The sequence below is a fragment of the Bos javanicus genome, chromosome 20 (assembly GCF_032452875.1).
Source record: "Bos javanicus breed banteng chromosome 20, ARS-OSU_banteng_1.0, whole genome shotgun sequence".
Lineage (NCBI taxonomy): Eukaryota > Metazoa > Chordata > Mammalia > Artiodactyla > Bovidae > Bos > Bos javanicus.
The window spans coordinates 39,234,386-39,251,806 of NC_083887.1; the positions used below are offsets into that span (position 1 = coordinate 39,234,386).

The 17,421-nt window shown below is 40.2% G+C and overlaps 1 protein-coding gene across 6 annotated transcripts in view; it reads right to left on the reverse strand.

The window, feature by feature from the left end:
* RAI14 (retinoic acid induced 14) overlaps positions 1 to 17,421 on the reverse strand; it is a 161,372-nt gene that overhangs the window by 29,896 nt on the left and 114,055 nt on the right. For all 6 annotated transcript variants that reach the window (XM_061393765.1, XM_061393764.1, XM_061393763.1 and 3 more), the window contains exon 4: positions 6,200 to 6,288. In XM_061393765.1, coding sequence (XP_061249749.1) covers positions 6,200 to 6,288 — 89 coding nt within the window. The remainder of the gene's footprint in view (positions 1 to 6,199; positions 6,289 to 17,421) is intronic.

Consider the following 17,421-nt stretch of genomic DNA (forward strand, 5'->3'; position numbering starts at 1 on the left):
AATAAACTATACGCCAATAAAGAAAAATAAAATTTTGTGACTTTTTTATTGAAGTATATATAATGATTTATAATATTGTATTAGTTTCCAGTGTAAAGTGATTCAGTTGTGTGTGTATATATGTGTATATATAGACACATACAAATACCACACACACACAAAGAGAAATTTCTAATAACCATTCTTACTATTAGAGTTTTGAAATTATCCCTTAATCTCTACAAAGTAGATCTGCATGGTGATTTACACTGAATGAAAAGTTGGGGTTTTTTGCACCGGCATGTATACATCATTTGAAATCTTTTCATGGCCAGATTGTGTTGATCACTGTATATAGTTGGCCCTTCAGACATGCATACATGTGCACAACCGGCAAGTAAAGAACTATAATCATGCAATCAGTTTTGGGCTTGCCTTTATTCCAAATTAAATATGAAATACTTAATGGACTACAGTCTGCCATTACATTTTAAATGACCCATTCTCTCAAGTACTTGAGTTTTAAGACATAACTGTTCTTGGCTAGAATATGTGAGCTAGATTGGTATTATATGTGAGCTAGATTAAGGGCATAATAGAATGGAGGGCCACCCAGAAACCCAAACAAAAGCTAAGCCAATACCAGAAACCCCAGAAAAGAAGAAGGGTTCTCCAGTGTCTCCCTCTTCAAGCCTCTGTGCATTATGGTATCTCCATATTCCATAGCTCAGTTCTCTCTCTCCTAAGACTCTCTTCTTCTATGAGAAAAGAAGTTTTGTGTGCAAAGGGATCGAGGAAAATTTAAGATATGGGAGTGTGACAAATCATACATCATTCTCCAATTTCTATTTACACTTCCTTCTACGGCAAAACATTCTATACTTTTTTTTTTAACATTTATTTATTTATCTGGTTGCGCCATGTCTTAGTTGTGGCACGTGGGAATTTTTCAGTTGCGGCATTTGAACTCTTACTTGTGGCATGTGATAAGATCTAGCTCCCTGATCTTATGAAACCCAGGCCCCCTGCACTGGGAGCATGGAGTCTTGGCCACTGGACCACAAAGTAAGTCCCCCTTCTATATTATTAAACTGGAAAATTTGCTGCTCTGCCCAGAATTCCCAGCTTCCTTTGAAGGCAGGAGTGGCCACAGATCACTCTGTGTCCAGTGAGATCTGAGTGTACGCCACTTCATGAGCTGGGCTTTCCTTTCTGCCAGCTGGGACTGGGATGTGGATGCAGCGGGGGAGCCCCCCTGGGCTGTTAGGACCAAGGCAATACCCTGGATGGTGGAGTAACAAGTCTGGGTAAGAGTTCTCAGTGTGGAGCTGAGTGGCTATAGCAACTTGGGACTTTTAATTGAAAGAGAGAAAAGTCTATCTTGTTTAAGCCACCAGGTCACATTGTGTCAAATGCATACATTTGCTAAAAAACAAAGTCTGAAAGTTAATGCTTCAGACAAGCACTTGATAATAGAAGATTCTTTGGTCTTCTTCAATCTTCTGTTAATGCTCTGTTTAATCCTATCTTATCTTCCCAGGTGCTAATTACAGGCATCCAAAAAAAAAAAAAAAGCCTAGAAGTCTTGGAGAAATTATTCATTTCTAAAGAAACAGAATGCCACTTCCTAAATCAGTGAGGAACAGAAGCAAACACAAAGGTCCTCTTTAGAGTCAGCACTGTGAGCTTAGGTGCAGACTTTCCCAGCTGACTGCTATCGCTATGTCTATGGTGTTGTTTGGCAAATAGGTGATAAGGGATGGGGTGTGTGCGTTTAGTTGCTAAGATGTGTCTGACTGTTTTGTGACCCCATGAACTGTAGCCCACCAGGCTCCTCTGTCCATGTGATTTTCCAGGCAAGAATACTGGAGTGGGCTGCCATTTCCTACTCCAGGGGATGTTCCTAACTCAGGGATTGAACCTGTGTCTCCTGCATTGCATGTAGATTCTTTACTGCTGAGCCACCAGGGAAGCCAAGGAATGGGGGGAATCCCACAAACCAAAAACATGAGTCATGAGCTTCTTCCAGTTTGGGGATTTCTTTTTCTGATTTGTACTATGAGAGTGTTTGGCTTGGTGATAATCACAGTTTTATTTTTTTTTTAAATGTGAAACATTTAAAAAACCTGATGTGCAAAAGAGACTGGGCGCTAGGATGTTCACATGTATCCTCTCACGCAAGCCTCCAAAGCCATCTAAAATGATAATAATTGAGATGTACTGGGCTTTCCTGATGGCTCAGACGGTAAAGAAACTGTCTGCAATACAGGAGACTCAAGTGCAATCCCTAGCTCAGGAAGATCCCCTGGAGAAGCAAATGGCAACTCACTCCAGTATTCTTGCCTGGAGAATCCCATGAACAGTGGAGCCTGGCAGGTTACAGTCCATGGGGTTGCAAAGAGTTGGACATGACTGAGTGACTAACACTTTCACACTACCGGTACTACACTCAAGGCTTTATCTACTGACAGTATTCTGCTCCTGAGATTGTTTGTAAAGCACTTATGAAAAGTCTGTGGTCAGACTTCCAAACATTTGATGTGGAAGGATAGTTGATAAAGAAAGATACTAAAATCCCTTTGCTTCTGAACTTAAATCCAGTCACCAGTTTAAGAAGTAGGTAAACTGTACCAAGTTAACCATCCTGTACACTTTGTGGATATAAAGAATTAAAAGGGTCAGTGTAATGATATATTTTGAAAGCAGGATTTTTTCATAAACTCTGCGGGGCAGTTGGATTTATGGTAACAGATTTTCATACGAGTTCTCACTGGGTATTAGAATTGAAGATAACTGGATCTTAGCAATAATATAGCAACACTTCAGGGAGGTTGACTGAAAAGACAGCATCTATGAGCTGATTCTTGAGAGTCCCTTGGACAGCAAGGAGATCAAACCAGTCAATCCTAAAGGAAATCAACCCTGAATATTCAGTGGAAGGACTGATGCTGAAGCTAAAGCTCCACTACTTTGGAGCTTTATGATGAGAAGATGAGATAAGAAGACTCATTGGAAAAGACCCTGATGATTGAAGATAGAAGGCAGGAGAAGGGGATGACAGAGGATGAGATGGTTGGATGGAATCACCGACTTGATGGACATGAGTTTGAGCAAACTCTAGGAGATAGTGAAGGACAGGGAAGCCTGGTGTGCTGCAGGCCATGGGGTCGCAAAAAGCTGGACACAACTTAGTGACTGAGCCATTTAATTCATCCTTTCATCAAATGTTTTGGCCTAATGACAACCATTAAGCACAGTGACTAATGTCCTTGCCATTCCCTTGGATTCTGACTCGCATTCTTGAGAAGGAGAGAAAGGAGTGGGTGTTATAGCCAACAGGAAGGGCATGAGCAGTAAAAGCCATCACGTTTATCTTGTTCACTGTAACAGGAAAAACTCCGAGAAGTGTTGTTCTAGATAACGCAACAGATTTTCCGTACTTTTATCCATGCCGCTTTTCCTTCTTTTGTTCCTGGGTTCTGTTTGCATGCTTTCAAGAAATCACGAGAAGTCAGTACCTCACTCAGACTAAAGCAAAACAATAAGCCCAAGGACCAGAGTGTTGACCTCATTGTTAGAAATGAGAGAAAAGTGACAGGCAGCTCGAGACATTTCCAACTCACAGGATGTATGGAAGCTCTTCTGGGGCTGCCAAGTGCTATGGATTCTACCAGTTTCAATCAGAGTTGAAAGAAATGGGCTGTGACGGTTTCCACTAACCAGCCCAGAGAAGAGTCCAGGACGGGAGGATGGGTCTGCATTTTCCCCTCCAGCTTGTTTTTAGTTCGTTTTTTTTTTTGGGGGCCATGCCTTGTGGCATGTGGGATGTTAGTTCCCTGACCAGGGATTGAACCTGTGCCCCCCTGTAGTGGAAGCATGGAGTCTTAACTACTGGACTGCCAGGGGAAGTCCTCCCCTCCAGCTTCTTGGAGAGCACTGTCATCTCCACTGGCAAGGAAGAGGGAACTGTGCTGGGGTGTCCAGGTCTCACTGCATGACTCCCCAGGCTTTCAGGAAATAAGTGAGGGCTCTGGTAGTAAATACAAACTCTATCCACATGGTATTAGACAGCCACAAAAAACTATGCTTGAGTTTTTAGTACAGGAAATGATCATGGTTATCTTTTTTTTTTTTTTTAATGGCAGGATTTAGAGTTTATTATATACTGTGATCTCAGCTATGTAAAACTGCACCAGGAAAATCTGGTAGGAAATACTGCAAAACAGTAAAAAATTTTTTTTCTTGGAGTAGAACCACTGGTTATCTTCTTGGTAGTTTTCTGTATTTCCCAAATTTTCTAGAATGAACATGTATTAAACATTTTTTTCCCTTTAATAAAAACATGGGGGAGCGATACTCAGTTACAATGGAAATAATGAGACTCCTATCTAATCTATTTTTTAACATCAAATGCAGTTAAACAAAATTATATTACAGCTCAAATTTATTCACACTAAACAAACTTTTTTAGATTATGATTTTCTTAAAGAAATCCCATCTATAAGAGGACACACCTCATCAAGGGGATGGTAGCTACTCTTACTGCTTGATGTGTATGTGGTACAACTTTAAAAGTAGTAACAATAAACTTTAAAAACAAAATAACTGGATCTTGGCATTAGAGATGATTTTTAATTAGCAACATAAATTAGTGTTCCCTTCAAGGGAGTCACTTAGGAAAGCATTCTTTCTTCTGCTGGTATTATAATAATTTGTGTTCAGTCGTGTCTGACTCTTTGAGACCCCGTAGACTGTAGCCTGCCAGGCTCCTTGGTCCATGGAATTTTCCAGGCAAGCATATTCGAGTGGGTTGTCATTTCCTTCTCCAGGGGATCTTCCTGGCCTGTGGATCAAACCTGTGTTTCGTATGTCTCCTACATTGGCAGGCAAGTTCTTTACCACGAGTATCACCTCAAGTATTGCCATTTCTCAAAATATTTATTTTGGAGCTTTCTGTGGCACTGCTCTGGAAAATCATTTTGTTACTTCAATCACTCCCTATTTTTAACCAAAAATGGTTTTACCAGATTGACACCTCCTTTACCTGACTTGACTTTAACTGGCTCTTCATCTGTCATAAAAAAACAAGTCTATTCTCAAAGAATAAATACTCCCAGACCCTGATATTATTTTTCAAGTGCCACAGACTTTATGAAAACAAGTCTGAAACATGAGTTTTCCGGCCATATTTTGAGTAATAATTGTATTTTCATAACACTTGACCAATCTGGCCCCAAGATGACTACTCTGAGGTGTGTTTTCAGGTGGGAAGCAAAAGGGATCCATCACAGATTAATGAAAAGCCTCAATTAAAGACTACAGAACAGACTAATCTTATATTCTAGTAAAAACCAACAAAAGCCTATTAGAAGACAAAGATTTTCAAGTACAATAGAGAAATGAAAAGCCACCAGTACTTGCATCCACCTTTTGGACAACAAGGGGCAGAAACTCAGGCTGGCAACCCAGGGACTCCTTCCTATAATACAACGTTCATAAAAGACAGGACTACACTTCCTTTTCTATCTGACTCGATCATCACTTATCAACACTGGCTTCACATTAGAATCAGCTGCGAGCTTTACAAAAGTACCAACTGGCTGGAAATGTTCAGAAATTCTGAATCTCTGAAGACAGAGCTGGGATATATATGCATGGTGTTGTCTGTAGGTGTGTGTGTGTGTGTGTGTGTGTGTGTGCTGTTTATTCTTTCCCTTCTTCTTCTTCCCCCTTTTAAGCTCTTTCGCCCTTCCTCCCCTCCAGTTCCTAGGTGATTCAGATGCACTAAAACACAGTAAGGGGTGCAGACCATGGGCAGCTGATCCACATGAAGATCCTGCCTTCTATCCACAGAACCCACTTCAGCTAGTTGATGAAATGAGCACCTAAACAATTCCCTCCATTCATCACTTTGTAGAATGATTCATAAGAACAAAAATTGGGGGAGAGTACTTGGTCCATATATATCATCTTAGAAAATAAAAATTTTAAACGAGGGATAAGAAGCATAGTCTCTAGTTGATTAACCACATATAAGATGAAAACACTTGTAAAGGCTCAAATAATGAAACCACGTCAGAGCCTAGTCATTGGAGGAGATTCTATGTTTTTCTTTTGGTTGATCTGTATAGACTGTAAATCTTCCACAAGGAATACATATCATTTCTGTGATACCTACTTTCCTGCTGGCCTGTTGACTTAAGAGAAGAAGATTACATACCGGCAGTATCTTGGGCTGTCACATCCACGCCGTGTGTAACCATGACCCTGAGGCATTCCACATGTCCTTTTGTAGCAGCAAGATGAAAACTGGAAAAGAGGTAACACAATCTCCTTAAGATTGCCACTCTTTACAGACTTACCCCGACCATGTTTTTGCCTTTTGTGTATACTATCTCTCACTTAAGCTCCAAACCACCTCGAGAGTAGGTCTTACTTTTTTCTCATTTTAAAAAGGAGAAAACAGAGGCTCGAAGTGGTCTGATAATTTGCTCATTGATACTTTTTATTAAGTAATGGATAAGGAGCTAGATCTTAGGTCTTCCCATGTAAAGACAGGCTTGAAAAAAGTAAAATTCAATGACATTTCTTACCCCTTTAGGAAAAAATAACCAGAGTCCCAACTTGATTCAATTCCTAAATATATAAGTAATTTATCAACTTTTTTCTGTTTTCCAGTGTTTTTTTAACAAAGCCATTATTTTTAAGCAATGCACTCTCTGAAGGCAAATTTGTCCAAGTCAAACAATGATCAGGGTTCTTGGACAGCATCAGTATCAAATCCATTGTTGTGTTTTAGCAGATAGCAATAGTTATCTGTAGTTGTACACAACTACACAACTTTTTTTTACATGCCTAATGTGTGCCAAGCATCTTATTACCCACTTTAGTACATTAGTTCTTTTCATCCTCATAAAAGCCTTTAAAAAAATTTTTTTTTAAATTTTTTGGCCATGTCAAGCAGCATGTTAGAGATCTTAGTTCCCTGACCAGAGACCAAACTCGTGCCCTGTGCATGGGAAGCAGGGAGTTTTAACCACTGGACCACCAGAGAATTCACCATAAAAGCCTTTTGACATGAGTCCTAACACCATCTCCATTAGATGGCAGGCGTCTACACTCAGGTACAAACAGCATTAAAGGAAGCCCACAATCAGGCACTGGAACTCAGTGACACGTGAGGGCACAAACCTCGCTCAGCACGTTTAGACTTATCATTAGAAAGAGATAATATCCTTATAACAGAGGAAGCTCAGCTCAGTTCTCGGTGATGAACTAGATGGGTGGGATGGAAGTGAGGGTCAAGAGGGAGGAGATATATGTACACATATAGGTGACTCACTTTGTTTACAGCAGAACTAGCACAACATTGTAATGCAATTATACTCCAATGAAAATAAATAAATATTTTAAAAAAGAGACAACATCCAATGCCACACCCATCCTCCCCGCAGATTCCAGGGGTGAAGGGCACTTCCACGGGCAGAAGGAAAGCAGAATTCCACTGAGCAGCCATGCCTTGAGAAGGAGGTTAATGCACGTCTGAGCTCTCCAACTGCCTCAGACCTGTCTTAGGGAGTTACCTTCTCAGGATACTTGGTGTCTGTAACTCTGAATTAATGCCTAGGTAATATTCTTCCACAGCACAGGATCTGTCACTGGGGTCCATAGTCACACCCAAGTAGCAAATCCAAGAGCTAAACTGATTTAAACTCAGGTGAGCTTGACCCCACACCTCTGCTCTGGAGAACTGGGCTGACTGAGGGTTGGCAGGTCAGCAAATAGGGTTATATCAGTTCTGGTTGCAGATCAGCCATATGTCAGCTATGTATCTTTGGGAAGTCAGTTTAAGCTCTCAGAGCCTAAATTTCCTTCATTGTAAAGTGTGTGGATAGATTCAGATGCTTTCTAATGTTCCCTCCAGCTCTTACATTCTATCATTTTAGCTTCCCTGGCTCTGATCACATCGACCATTTCTTCATTTGTGCAGCAACTTATGTGTAATGTTTCTTTAAAGTCAAAATCTACTTTATAATAGATTTACACATTTTGTGTAATGTTTACACATTACAGTGAAGCTTTGATCATATGGAATGACTTGGGAACACGCGACTTGTTTAAATGAAATTTCTAATTAAATACTGCTTAACCAAAAGGCAGGACAATAAATAATAACAGCCATTTTCAGCATTGTTGGGGTAACAATTTTATAATTAGTAAACTTCATCTTTAAACAGTGAATCATGGGCTCTATAGTCTATGGGGTCACAAAGAGTTGGTCGTGACTGAGCGACTTTCACTTTCACTTTAACATATTTACGCTACACATGTCATAATTGTGTAGTTTGCTAAAACTTCTCAAGTGGAACATGTCCCTTCTGCTTTCATACTGAAGAAACACAATGTGGCCAGAGACCCAAAATCCCTCCTTGTATCTCCTCTTAGCACCCCAGAAGATCTCCATGTGCCCCTTCTAGTTGCTAACTCCTTTCTCCCTGTGATAACTATTTTCCTACTCTAAGACTTCCTGGATTTCCTCAGCACGCATGCTCAGTTGCTCAGGCATGCCCAACTCTTTTGTGACCCCATGGACTGTAGCCCACCAGGCTCCTCTGTCCATGGAATCTTACAGGCAAGAATATTGGAGTGGATTGGGTAGCTAGTCCCTCCTCCAGGGGATCTTCCTGACCTAGGAATCAAACTCACATCCTCCGCACTATGGGAAGATTCTTTACCGCCGAGTCATAGGGGAAGCTCTGTATTTTCTCTGGATTGCACACTATATTTACAGGGCATTGAACCTGCAGACACATGTGACAATGAACCATTTCTGTAAGGCCAATCCTGCATGCTGATAAATGTGCTCTGATGAATGTGACACGATATTCTATGGATGGCTTGGCAGTTGTGTAATTTTCAGCGTCATATTTGAAAGGTCAGTGGTCATTATAAGTCAAGAGAAGTGAGGTGTTAGGAAGTTAGGCTCATTATCCAATCCAATTTTCTTAGACATTGCTTTTTAAAATGAAATTATTATAGCAATCCATCTTTGATGGCTATAACACATTGTATTGAGGGATCCAGTTAATTAAGGTTTCACTGAATATGTTTTAATAAACTGTGTGCATGTGATTTTATTCTGCTGTCTCTCTTCAGAGTTTAAATCATGAAGAGACTTTTTCCTTTATTTTGGGAAATCTCCAATTATTATTCTGCAGAACACTGTGTTCTGATGAAAAAATAAAACGAGTCTTTTCCCAATTCATAATTTTATCCTCATACATTTCACCTGAAACTTCAGCACTCGTTGTTCTTACAGAGAAAATGAACTAGTATAAAGATAAATAATAATAAACAGCCAATTATCCATATATAATGATAGATATTCATGCTGGTATTTTTATACTGCAGAATCTCATATTTTTAGCTAATCAAATCATTCTTAGTTGATGTAATTCAACTAGCTAAACCAATATTTCAAGGTGTTTCTGAAAGGAGACTCATTTCCAGGTGTTTATTGTGGATGTCACATAAAAATTGTTCTTAAGGATCTCATTTATATCTTTTCATCTCTGAATTTTTCTACACATATACTTAAAAGATAAGCACTTTGCAAAGTAGAAATAATAATGCGATGAAATCTTTTGTATCCAACAACCTTGTTTCATGTATACCCTTACCAACCATTATTATTTTCTGAAGCAAATTTCATGTCATATCATTTCATTCTTAAATATTTCAATGTATTTCTAAAATAAAATGGCTCTTAATGAAAATGTAGTAATATCATCACAACTTAAAATTTTGTAATTTTTCAATAATGCCAAATATTCAGGCATTGAATATTTCCAATTGTTTCATAAATATTATCATTTTTGAATAGTTTATGGGAATCAAAAAAGGTCAACATATTGAGATCCGGTTGATGTCTAATAATGTTCCCTTTTTCTTTTTCGGTTCTTGCAATTTGTTTTATGAAAAAGCCATACATTTGGGCCTGTAGAATTTTCAGTATCTGAATTTTTCTGCATCTCCCTCCCCACAGTATTTTTTTAACATGTTTCTCTTGCCTCTACCTGTTCTGTAAACTTGTAGCTAGGTTTAGAGGCTTGGTTTGATACAGGCTCAGTTTTTGGCAAAGCAACTTTATGAGTGGTATCATGTACTTTCACTGAAGACACGTAATGTCTAGCTGGCTCCGTTTCAGTGATGTTAGCAACCACTGATAATCACTACTTGGAGTCATCCTTTGATTTGTGGTTGGCCAAGTGGTGACATTTTAATCCATGATTTTTTTCTTATTCATTAGCTGGAATTCTTCTAGAGAAAAAATTCCCTTGATGACAATTTTGTTTTCCAGAAATATAGTTCATACAGGAAAAAGAAACATCTGATCTTTTACTTTAAATGAAAGCCTTCTTAAGAACAAGTTGGTTGCCTGGTGTCTTCTAAAGGAGACCAGTGTGGTATGAGAAGATTAATGTATGTAAGTTAAATAGACATGTGTATGATAGCCAATCAGTTCTCCAGATTTTTTGACAAACAAATTTAAGCATTTTCACCACTGTACATCCCCATATTTAATACTACAATAAATGCATGTCAAACCCACTGCCAAAAATATTTCAACTCTGCATGTAATTGAGTTGACTGTTTTAAGATATTTGGGCATAGTGACTAAAATGCTTTGATGGGAGAATGTGTCAAATTACCTTAATTGCACAGAATATGATAAGTGACTTCAAAAGGATTTTTGGATATAGTGTTAAGGCCAAAGTACGAGCCAGTTTAAAAGGTTTAAGAGACCCCACTCCAAGGATAAGAAAAACAGTTGACAAATAAGAGCCAGTGCTCAGTCTAGAACATGATGCAAAAAAGAAATGCTATAATTCAGATTTTAAATTGTAGATTTTCTTGATAAAATAACCAACACTCCATCTACAACACATATGGGCACACACAGGGCTGTACATACTACAGCCATGTTCTAAAACTGGGAAGGTTTTTAAAAGTTCTACGAGCATATCCTGTGAAATAACAAGGCCTCTTCATCTTCAACACCATATACTACATTTTACACTCTATATAAATACGGTACACCATTCTTTGTAATACATACTATATATGCTATTTTATACTATGATCTATCATTTAAAAATATGTGGGCTAGATTTAGAAAGAGAAAATATAAAATAAGAAAGAATAACCACCAAGACATATAGTTATTTGGTATTTATTGATCACTGTGATAAAATACTCTGATACTTATAGAGTATCCCTTTATTTAATACATCCAAAAATCATTTTACTACCTAATTTGGGATAAAATGTCTATAACCTGAGTTTGCCAAATCAATCATCACATCAAAGAACAACCCAAATGATCAGTGTACTGATTTAGCTTTGCCCTGTTCTTAAGGAAGCTGTACAAATGCACAAGAAATAAGGTACAAAGTAGACAATGAGATGACTGTCAGCAAGTCCCTCACACCAACACCACTTACACATTTAGTGCAGTTACCTCACACCCGAAGAGCAACAAATGACCAACAAATGCAGCTGTGTCATTTGGTCAATTCTCCTCCAGCTGCTGGAAGAGAAAGCCCTATCTTCCCTCTTTCATTCCCCCAGCCCTGTGCCTAGAAGCAGCTCTTCTTTTTTTTTTTTTTTAGAAGCAGCTCTTCTCAAGCTCTTAAGCCATTAGACAGAAGGACAAGGTGGGAAAACTACCTTGCTATTCTGTGTGTACTCAATTTGGATACCCAGTCATTATAAGGTTTTAACTTCAGAACATCTGGTCCTTATTCCAAACACCCAAGATTTTGAAAAATCAGACAAAACTTCCAAACTTTAGAGCTTTATTAAAGCTTAGAGGAAGGACAAATGTGCAGCCAGATGAGGAAGTATAACAAGAAGCAGGATACTGGGAAGGCAATACACATAATCTTCAAGGGCTCAGGCTAACTGGGTTTGAATCTGCACTCCGCCGCTTATTAACATTGAGTGGTCTTGGGCAAGTGGTCTCTGTATCCCAGTTTCCACATGTGTAAAATGGGCTGTGAGGAATGAAATGAGGTATATGCAAAAAGCGCTTAGCAAAATGTGAAGCATGGATACATATCCAAAGAAATGCCACCAATTATCAGAGCCTCATCAACACAAGCCAAGGAACAGGGACGGAGGCATTCTGCTTAATAAAAGGATTTGTCTCAATGTTCAGAAAAGACAGACTAACAGAAATTAGGTCAGAACCATCACTGCTTAAGAAATGAAGAAAGAAATACGGTTTTCTCTGGGTATATGCTACTCAGCGCTCTGTTGTGATTTAAATGGAAAGGAGATCCAAAAAAGAAGGGATATGTGCATACACATTACTTATTCCCTTTGCTGTACAGTATAAACTGACACAGCAATGTAAAAGAAGTATACTCCAATAAAAAAAATAAAAATGAAAAAAAAAAAGAAAAGAAGAGAGGAGGAGGAGGAGAAAAGCAAGAAGAAGAGCAAGGAGGCCCGGGAGGGAGGTTCCAGAGGGAGGGGATCTATGTATACTTAGGGCTGATTCTCTTGCTGAATGGCAGAAACCAACACAATGTCATAAAGCAATTATCTTCCAATTTTTAAAAAATGTGAGAAAAAAAGAAAGAAAAGCAAGAAAGACAGAGTTACACTCATTGATGACCAAAACAAAACAAAACACCACCAAAAACAAAAACCATCTGAGATCAGCCTTATCTAATGCTTACGCTTGAGCCGCTAAGATTCAGGCACCTTTGAGAAGTGACAATCCCCAAAGCAGGGTGTGGCAGCACAAGTCATTAGCATTTAGCCTCCACTTGAGTAACTTTTTATAAGATACTTAAGTGGAGAGCTGGGTTTGGCTGGGTGGGAAAGCATGGCTAGTCATTCACAGAACCCAGATCTGTAAATGACAGTGAATAGGTTTCCTTTCTTATGCAGTGCCCGATACACGCAGGCATCCTCAGGGCAGCAGTCCCGGCGACTGGTGGATGCTGGTCAGGGCTGCAGGTGGCATCTGTGGTGTTACCTCAGGCTTGAGGAGCAGATGGCACCCCGAGTCCGCACACAACTACGGAAGCTCCTGGTTGGTGGCCTCTAACAGCCTGTACCCTGGATAGAAGAACACACCTCTAGGTAAAGGCAGTTTGCAGACTTGGGGGAGGTGGGTAGGAAAAGTACTAGGCTGAAGAACAGCCCCCCTCACCCCAAAACAGAGGCTGTTCTTGACAAAGTTAATCCCAGGGCATTGGAACTAATTTGAGCATGGAATCATTTCTATAGTTGTCTATTTTTATAAACTGCTATAGCTAAATATATTAATTAATTTACATATTTACCATAGTAAGGTATTTATTTATGTGCCGACACTGTTCTAAGCACTGAGAAACACGTGGTGAATAAAGAAGCCCTCATGGATCTCAGCTTTTCACAGGAAGACTAAAGATAAACCAGTGATTCTCCACGGGGGGCGATTCTGCCCCACCCAGGGGACATTTGGCAACACCTGGACACAGCTGTGATTATTATTCACAGGGTGGGGGGTGGTTTCTAATGTATAATGACCAGGAAGGAAAGGGAAGAGACTAGTCACTCAGTCATGTACGACTCTTTGTGACCCCACGGACTAGAGCCTGCTAGCCTCCTCTGTCCATGCGATTCTCCAGGCAAGAATACTGGAGTGGGTTGCCATTCCTTTCTCTAAGGGATCTCCCCGACCCAGGGATTGAATCCATGTCTCCTGCTTGGCAGGCAGATTCTTTACCACTGAGCCACCGAGGAAAGAACAGAGACGCTGTTATAACATCCTACAGTGCACAGGACAGCTCCCCAAAACAAACAATTCTCGGACTAAAATGTGAATCGTACCAACATGTCAAAATGTCAGTAGTGCCCAGCTTGAGAAACTGTGACAAACTGTTTAAAACAAATGCATGATGCTGAAAGATAATCCTATTAAAACAAATTAAATAAAGACTTAAGAAACAGCATGGGCAGATCCCCAAATTTTTATTTTACGGTATGTGAATTCGGCATTTTAAAATGCACAATTCGGTTGTTTTTAGTATATTCATAAAGTTGTGCAACCAACGTCACTATCTAATTCCAGAATATTTTCATCAACTTAAAAAAGAAAATTCATGTGCACTAATATTCACTTCCCATCCTATGCCTGCCCTTGGCCATCACTAATCTACTTTATCTATGGATTTGCTTATTCTGGACATTTCATCAAGATGGAGTCATACAGTAGGAGATTTTTTTGTGTTTGTCTTCTCACGTTTGGCCTCTTTTCAAGGCTCACCCATGTGTAGCACATACCAGTATGATATTCCTTCCACTGAGCGGATATATCACATTGTGTTTATTCATTCATTAGTTACGGACATTTGGGTTGTTTCTACTTTGGGGTTATTTTGAATAAGGCTGCTAAAACATTTGTGTACAAGTGCTTGTGTAGACGCCTGTTTTCAGTTCTAGTGGGTACAGGCCTAGGAGTGGAATTGCTGAACCATAGAAGGGAAAGGGCAACCCACTCCAGTGTTCTGGCCTGGAGAATCCCAGGGAAGGGGGAGCCTGATGGGCTGCCGTCTATGGGGTCGCACAGAGTTGGACACGACTGAAGGGACTTAAGCAGCAGCAGCAGCAGCAACGGTAACTATGTTAAAGTCTTTAATGAAATGCGAGACTACTTTCTAAAGCACCATTTTACATCCCCAGCAACATGAGGGCTCTAATTTGTCCACATCCTAGCCAAGGCTTGTCTGGCAAATTTTAATTTGAGAGATGAGAATTTTAATTACACCTAAATTTCCCACAGAAGAAACACTTAAGTCTTTCTTAATGAACCCTTTGAGGTAGTTATTGTAACTAATTATCAGCTGAAATTTCTCCTTAGAGGAATAGAAAAGTGAAGGCAAAATGAAATCAGAACATCCTTGGGCTTTGTCTCTGTAGGCTTTTACACCTAATTAAAAAGTGGGGCCTTTCCTTTTTTTTTTTTTTTCTGTAAATCAACTATACTTCAATTTTTTTTAAATTTTATTTTATTTTTAAACTTTACATAATTGTATTAGTTTTGCCAAATATCAAAATGAATCCGCCACAGGTATACATGTGTTCCCCATCCTGAACCCTTCTCCCTCCTCCCTCCCCATACCATCCCTCTGGGTCGTCCCAGCGCACCAGCCCCAAGCATCCAGTATCATGCATCGAACCTGGACTGGCATCTCGTTTCATACATGATATTTTACATGTTTCAATGCCATTCTCCCAAATCTTCCCACCCTCTCCCTCTCCCATAGAGTCCATAAGACTGTTCTATACATCAGTGTCTCTTTTGCTGTCTCGTACACAGGGTTATTGTTACCATCTTTCTAAATTCCATATATATGCGTTAGTATACTGTATTGGTGTTTTTCCTTCTGGCTTACTTCACTCTGTATAATAGGCTCCAGTTTCCTTTTAAAGACAAGAAATGTCACTCAAGTGTCGATAGGAATATATTTTATGAGACAGTCTATTGGCTTATCCCTTCATTTAGAGAGGTCAAGAACTCCGTGGAGGAGGGAGGGGTATAAAAACCTTTATCCATCTGCCCAACCCCAGGCCCAGTGACAGGGACACTCATCACTGCCCAGGGATACAGCAGGGTGGCCGTCCAGACTCCAGTACAGCTGAAGTGACAGCACTTCAGTAGCCTGAATCTTGGATGTTCGCGGGGTGATCCATGGACCAGGAGCTGTTGGACATGCAGGCTCTCAGGCGCCACCCAGCATCACTGATCCAAAAGCTGTGTTTACAAGTTTCCCAGTTGATCCCCATGTACGTGACTGCTTTCAAAGTAGTCTGCTGCAGTAGTCTGCTGCTCTAAACAGAGGGCGAGTTCAGAACCTCGCACCATCCTTTTCACCAAGGCACCCATTGTTTCAAACTTCTTTTGAAAACATAATCCCTTAGCCTTGAAAGCAATCTTGTGGATTTGCCCCACAAAAAAGGAATCGATGCTGTTTTAAGTTTCATTATAATAGGCCATGTTTAGCTTTCTTGTAAAAAAAACTCAGCTGAGCCCTTCAACAGAGGGGTAACTAAAAGGCACAAACAGAGTGGCCTGCAGATTTACTTCATGCTCCTTTGATCCCTTTGCTGCTTACTGATATTTGGAATTTCTCTGTTTTTGTCACTTGGAAAGTTCCCAAGGTTTCTGTGCTTAAGAGTTTTATGATTCCCCATCCCGCCCAGAACCCACCAACCATCCTTTCCTCTTCCTCCTCCCTCCCTCCCACTCCCATAAAAAGACCAAGAAGACCTGGAGAGCCCAGAACAACAGCTGTGTGGCAGCCCAAAGGTGCAGAAGGAGAACAGCAGGAAAAAAACGAGTAGCCCAGGAGGCTGAAACACCACGCTGGGCCTGCTGCCTTGTCATCATGCTTGAGGTACTAACTTCACTTCTCTTGCCTCTAAACCATATTTGAGCAACTAAAAAAAAAACAGTGGCATCAACAATAATAGCAGGATTTCTCTGGCGGTACAGTGGATACGAATCCGCCTGCCAGTGCAAGGGACATGGGCTCTATCCCTGGTCCAGGAAGATTCCACCCGCCCTGGAGCAACTAAGTCTGCACTCTGCAAATACCAAGCCCTTGTGCCTAGAACCCGTGCTTCACACCAAAAGAAGCCCATGCACTGCAATAAAGAGTAGCCAAAGCCCGCACACAGCAACAAAGACCCAGAGCAGCGAAAAATAAAAATAAGTAAAAAATTTTAAAATATTTTTAAAAGCTGCTTATCTATTGAAATACCATGCCCCATAACTCATTACATCCCCCAACAAGGCTCTGGAAGGAATAACTATCATCATCCCATCTTACAGAGGAGGAAGCTGAGGCACAGAGAAGTCCAGTGAACTTGCACAAAGTCCCAGAACCAGTAAGTAGGGGAGCCTGAATTCTGACCTTGGTGTTCTGCCTGCAGAGTAGGCCCTTCATCACCATGCACTGAGAAACCACAGTACTTGTTAGATCTGCCTGCAAGCTATGAAACACCACATAATACAACTTACTGGCTATGCCGCTCTTAAAGAAACAAAGTTTAAATTAAAATAACTAGAAATATTTGGCCAAAAGGCAAATACAGGCTTCTTACTGGGGCAGATGAGGGTTGCCCTTGGTCTCAAATGAAAAGGAATGTATCCAATTGCCACAGCACACAGAGCCCAAAACAGAGGCTTCATATCCTTCAAAATCACTCAGCAAGTTGTGCAAACTTTCTCGAATTCAAAACCTCGGGACAAGGCCACGATATTCTTCAAGGTCCTTAACCTGAAGGGGATCTGAAACTGCTGCTATTCAAAAGCCTGTGAGTGATGGCCATGAAGGTTCCTTTTATCTTGCAGAGCTATTACCAGCACAATTCTTTTGGTTC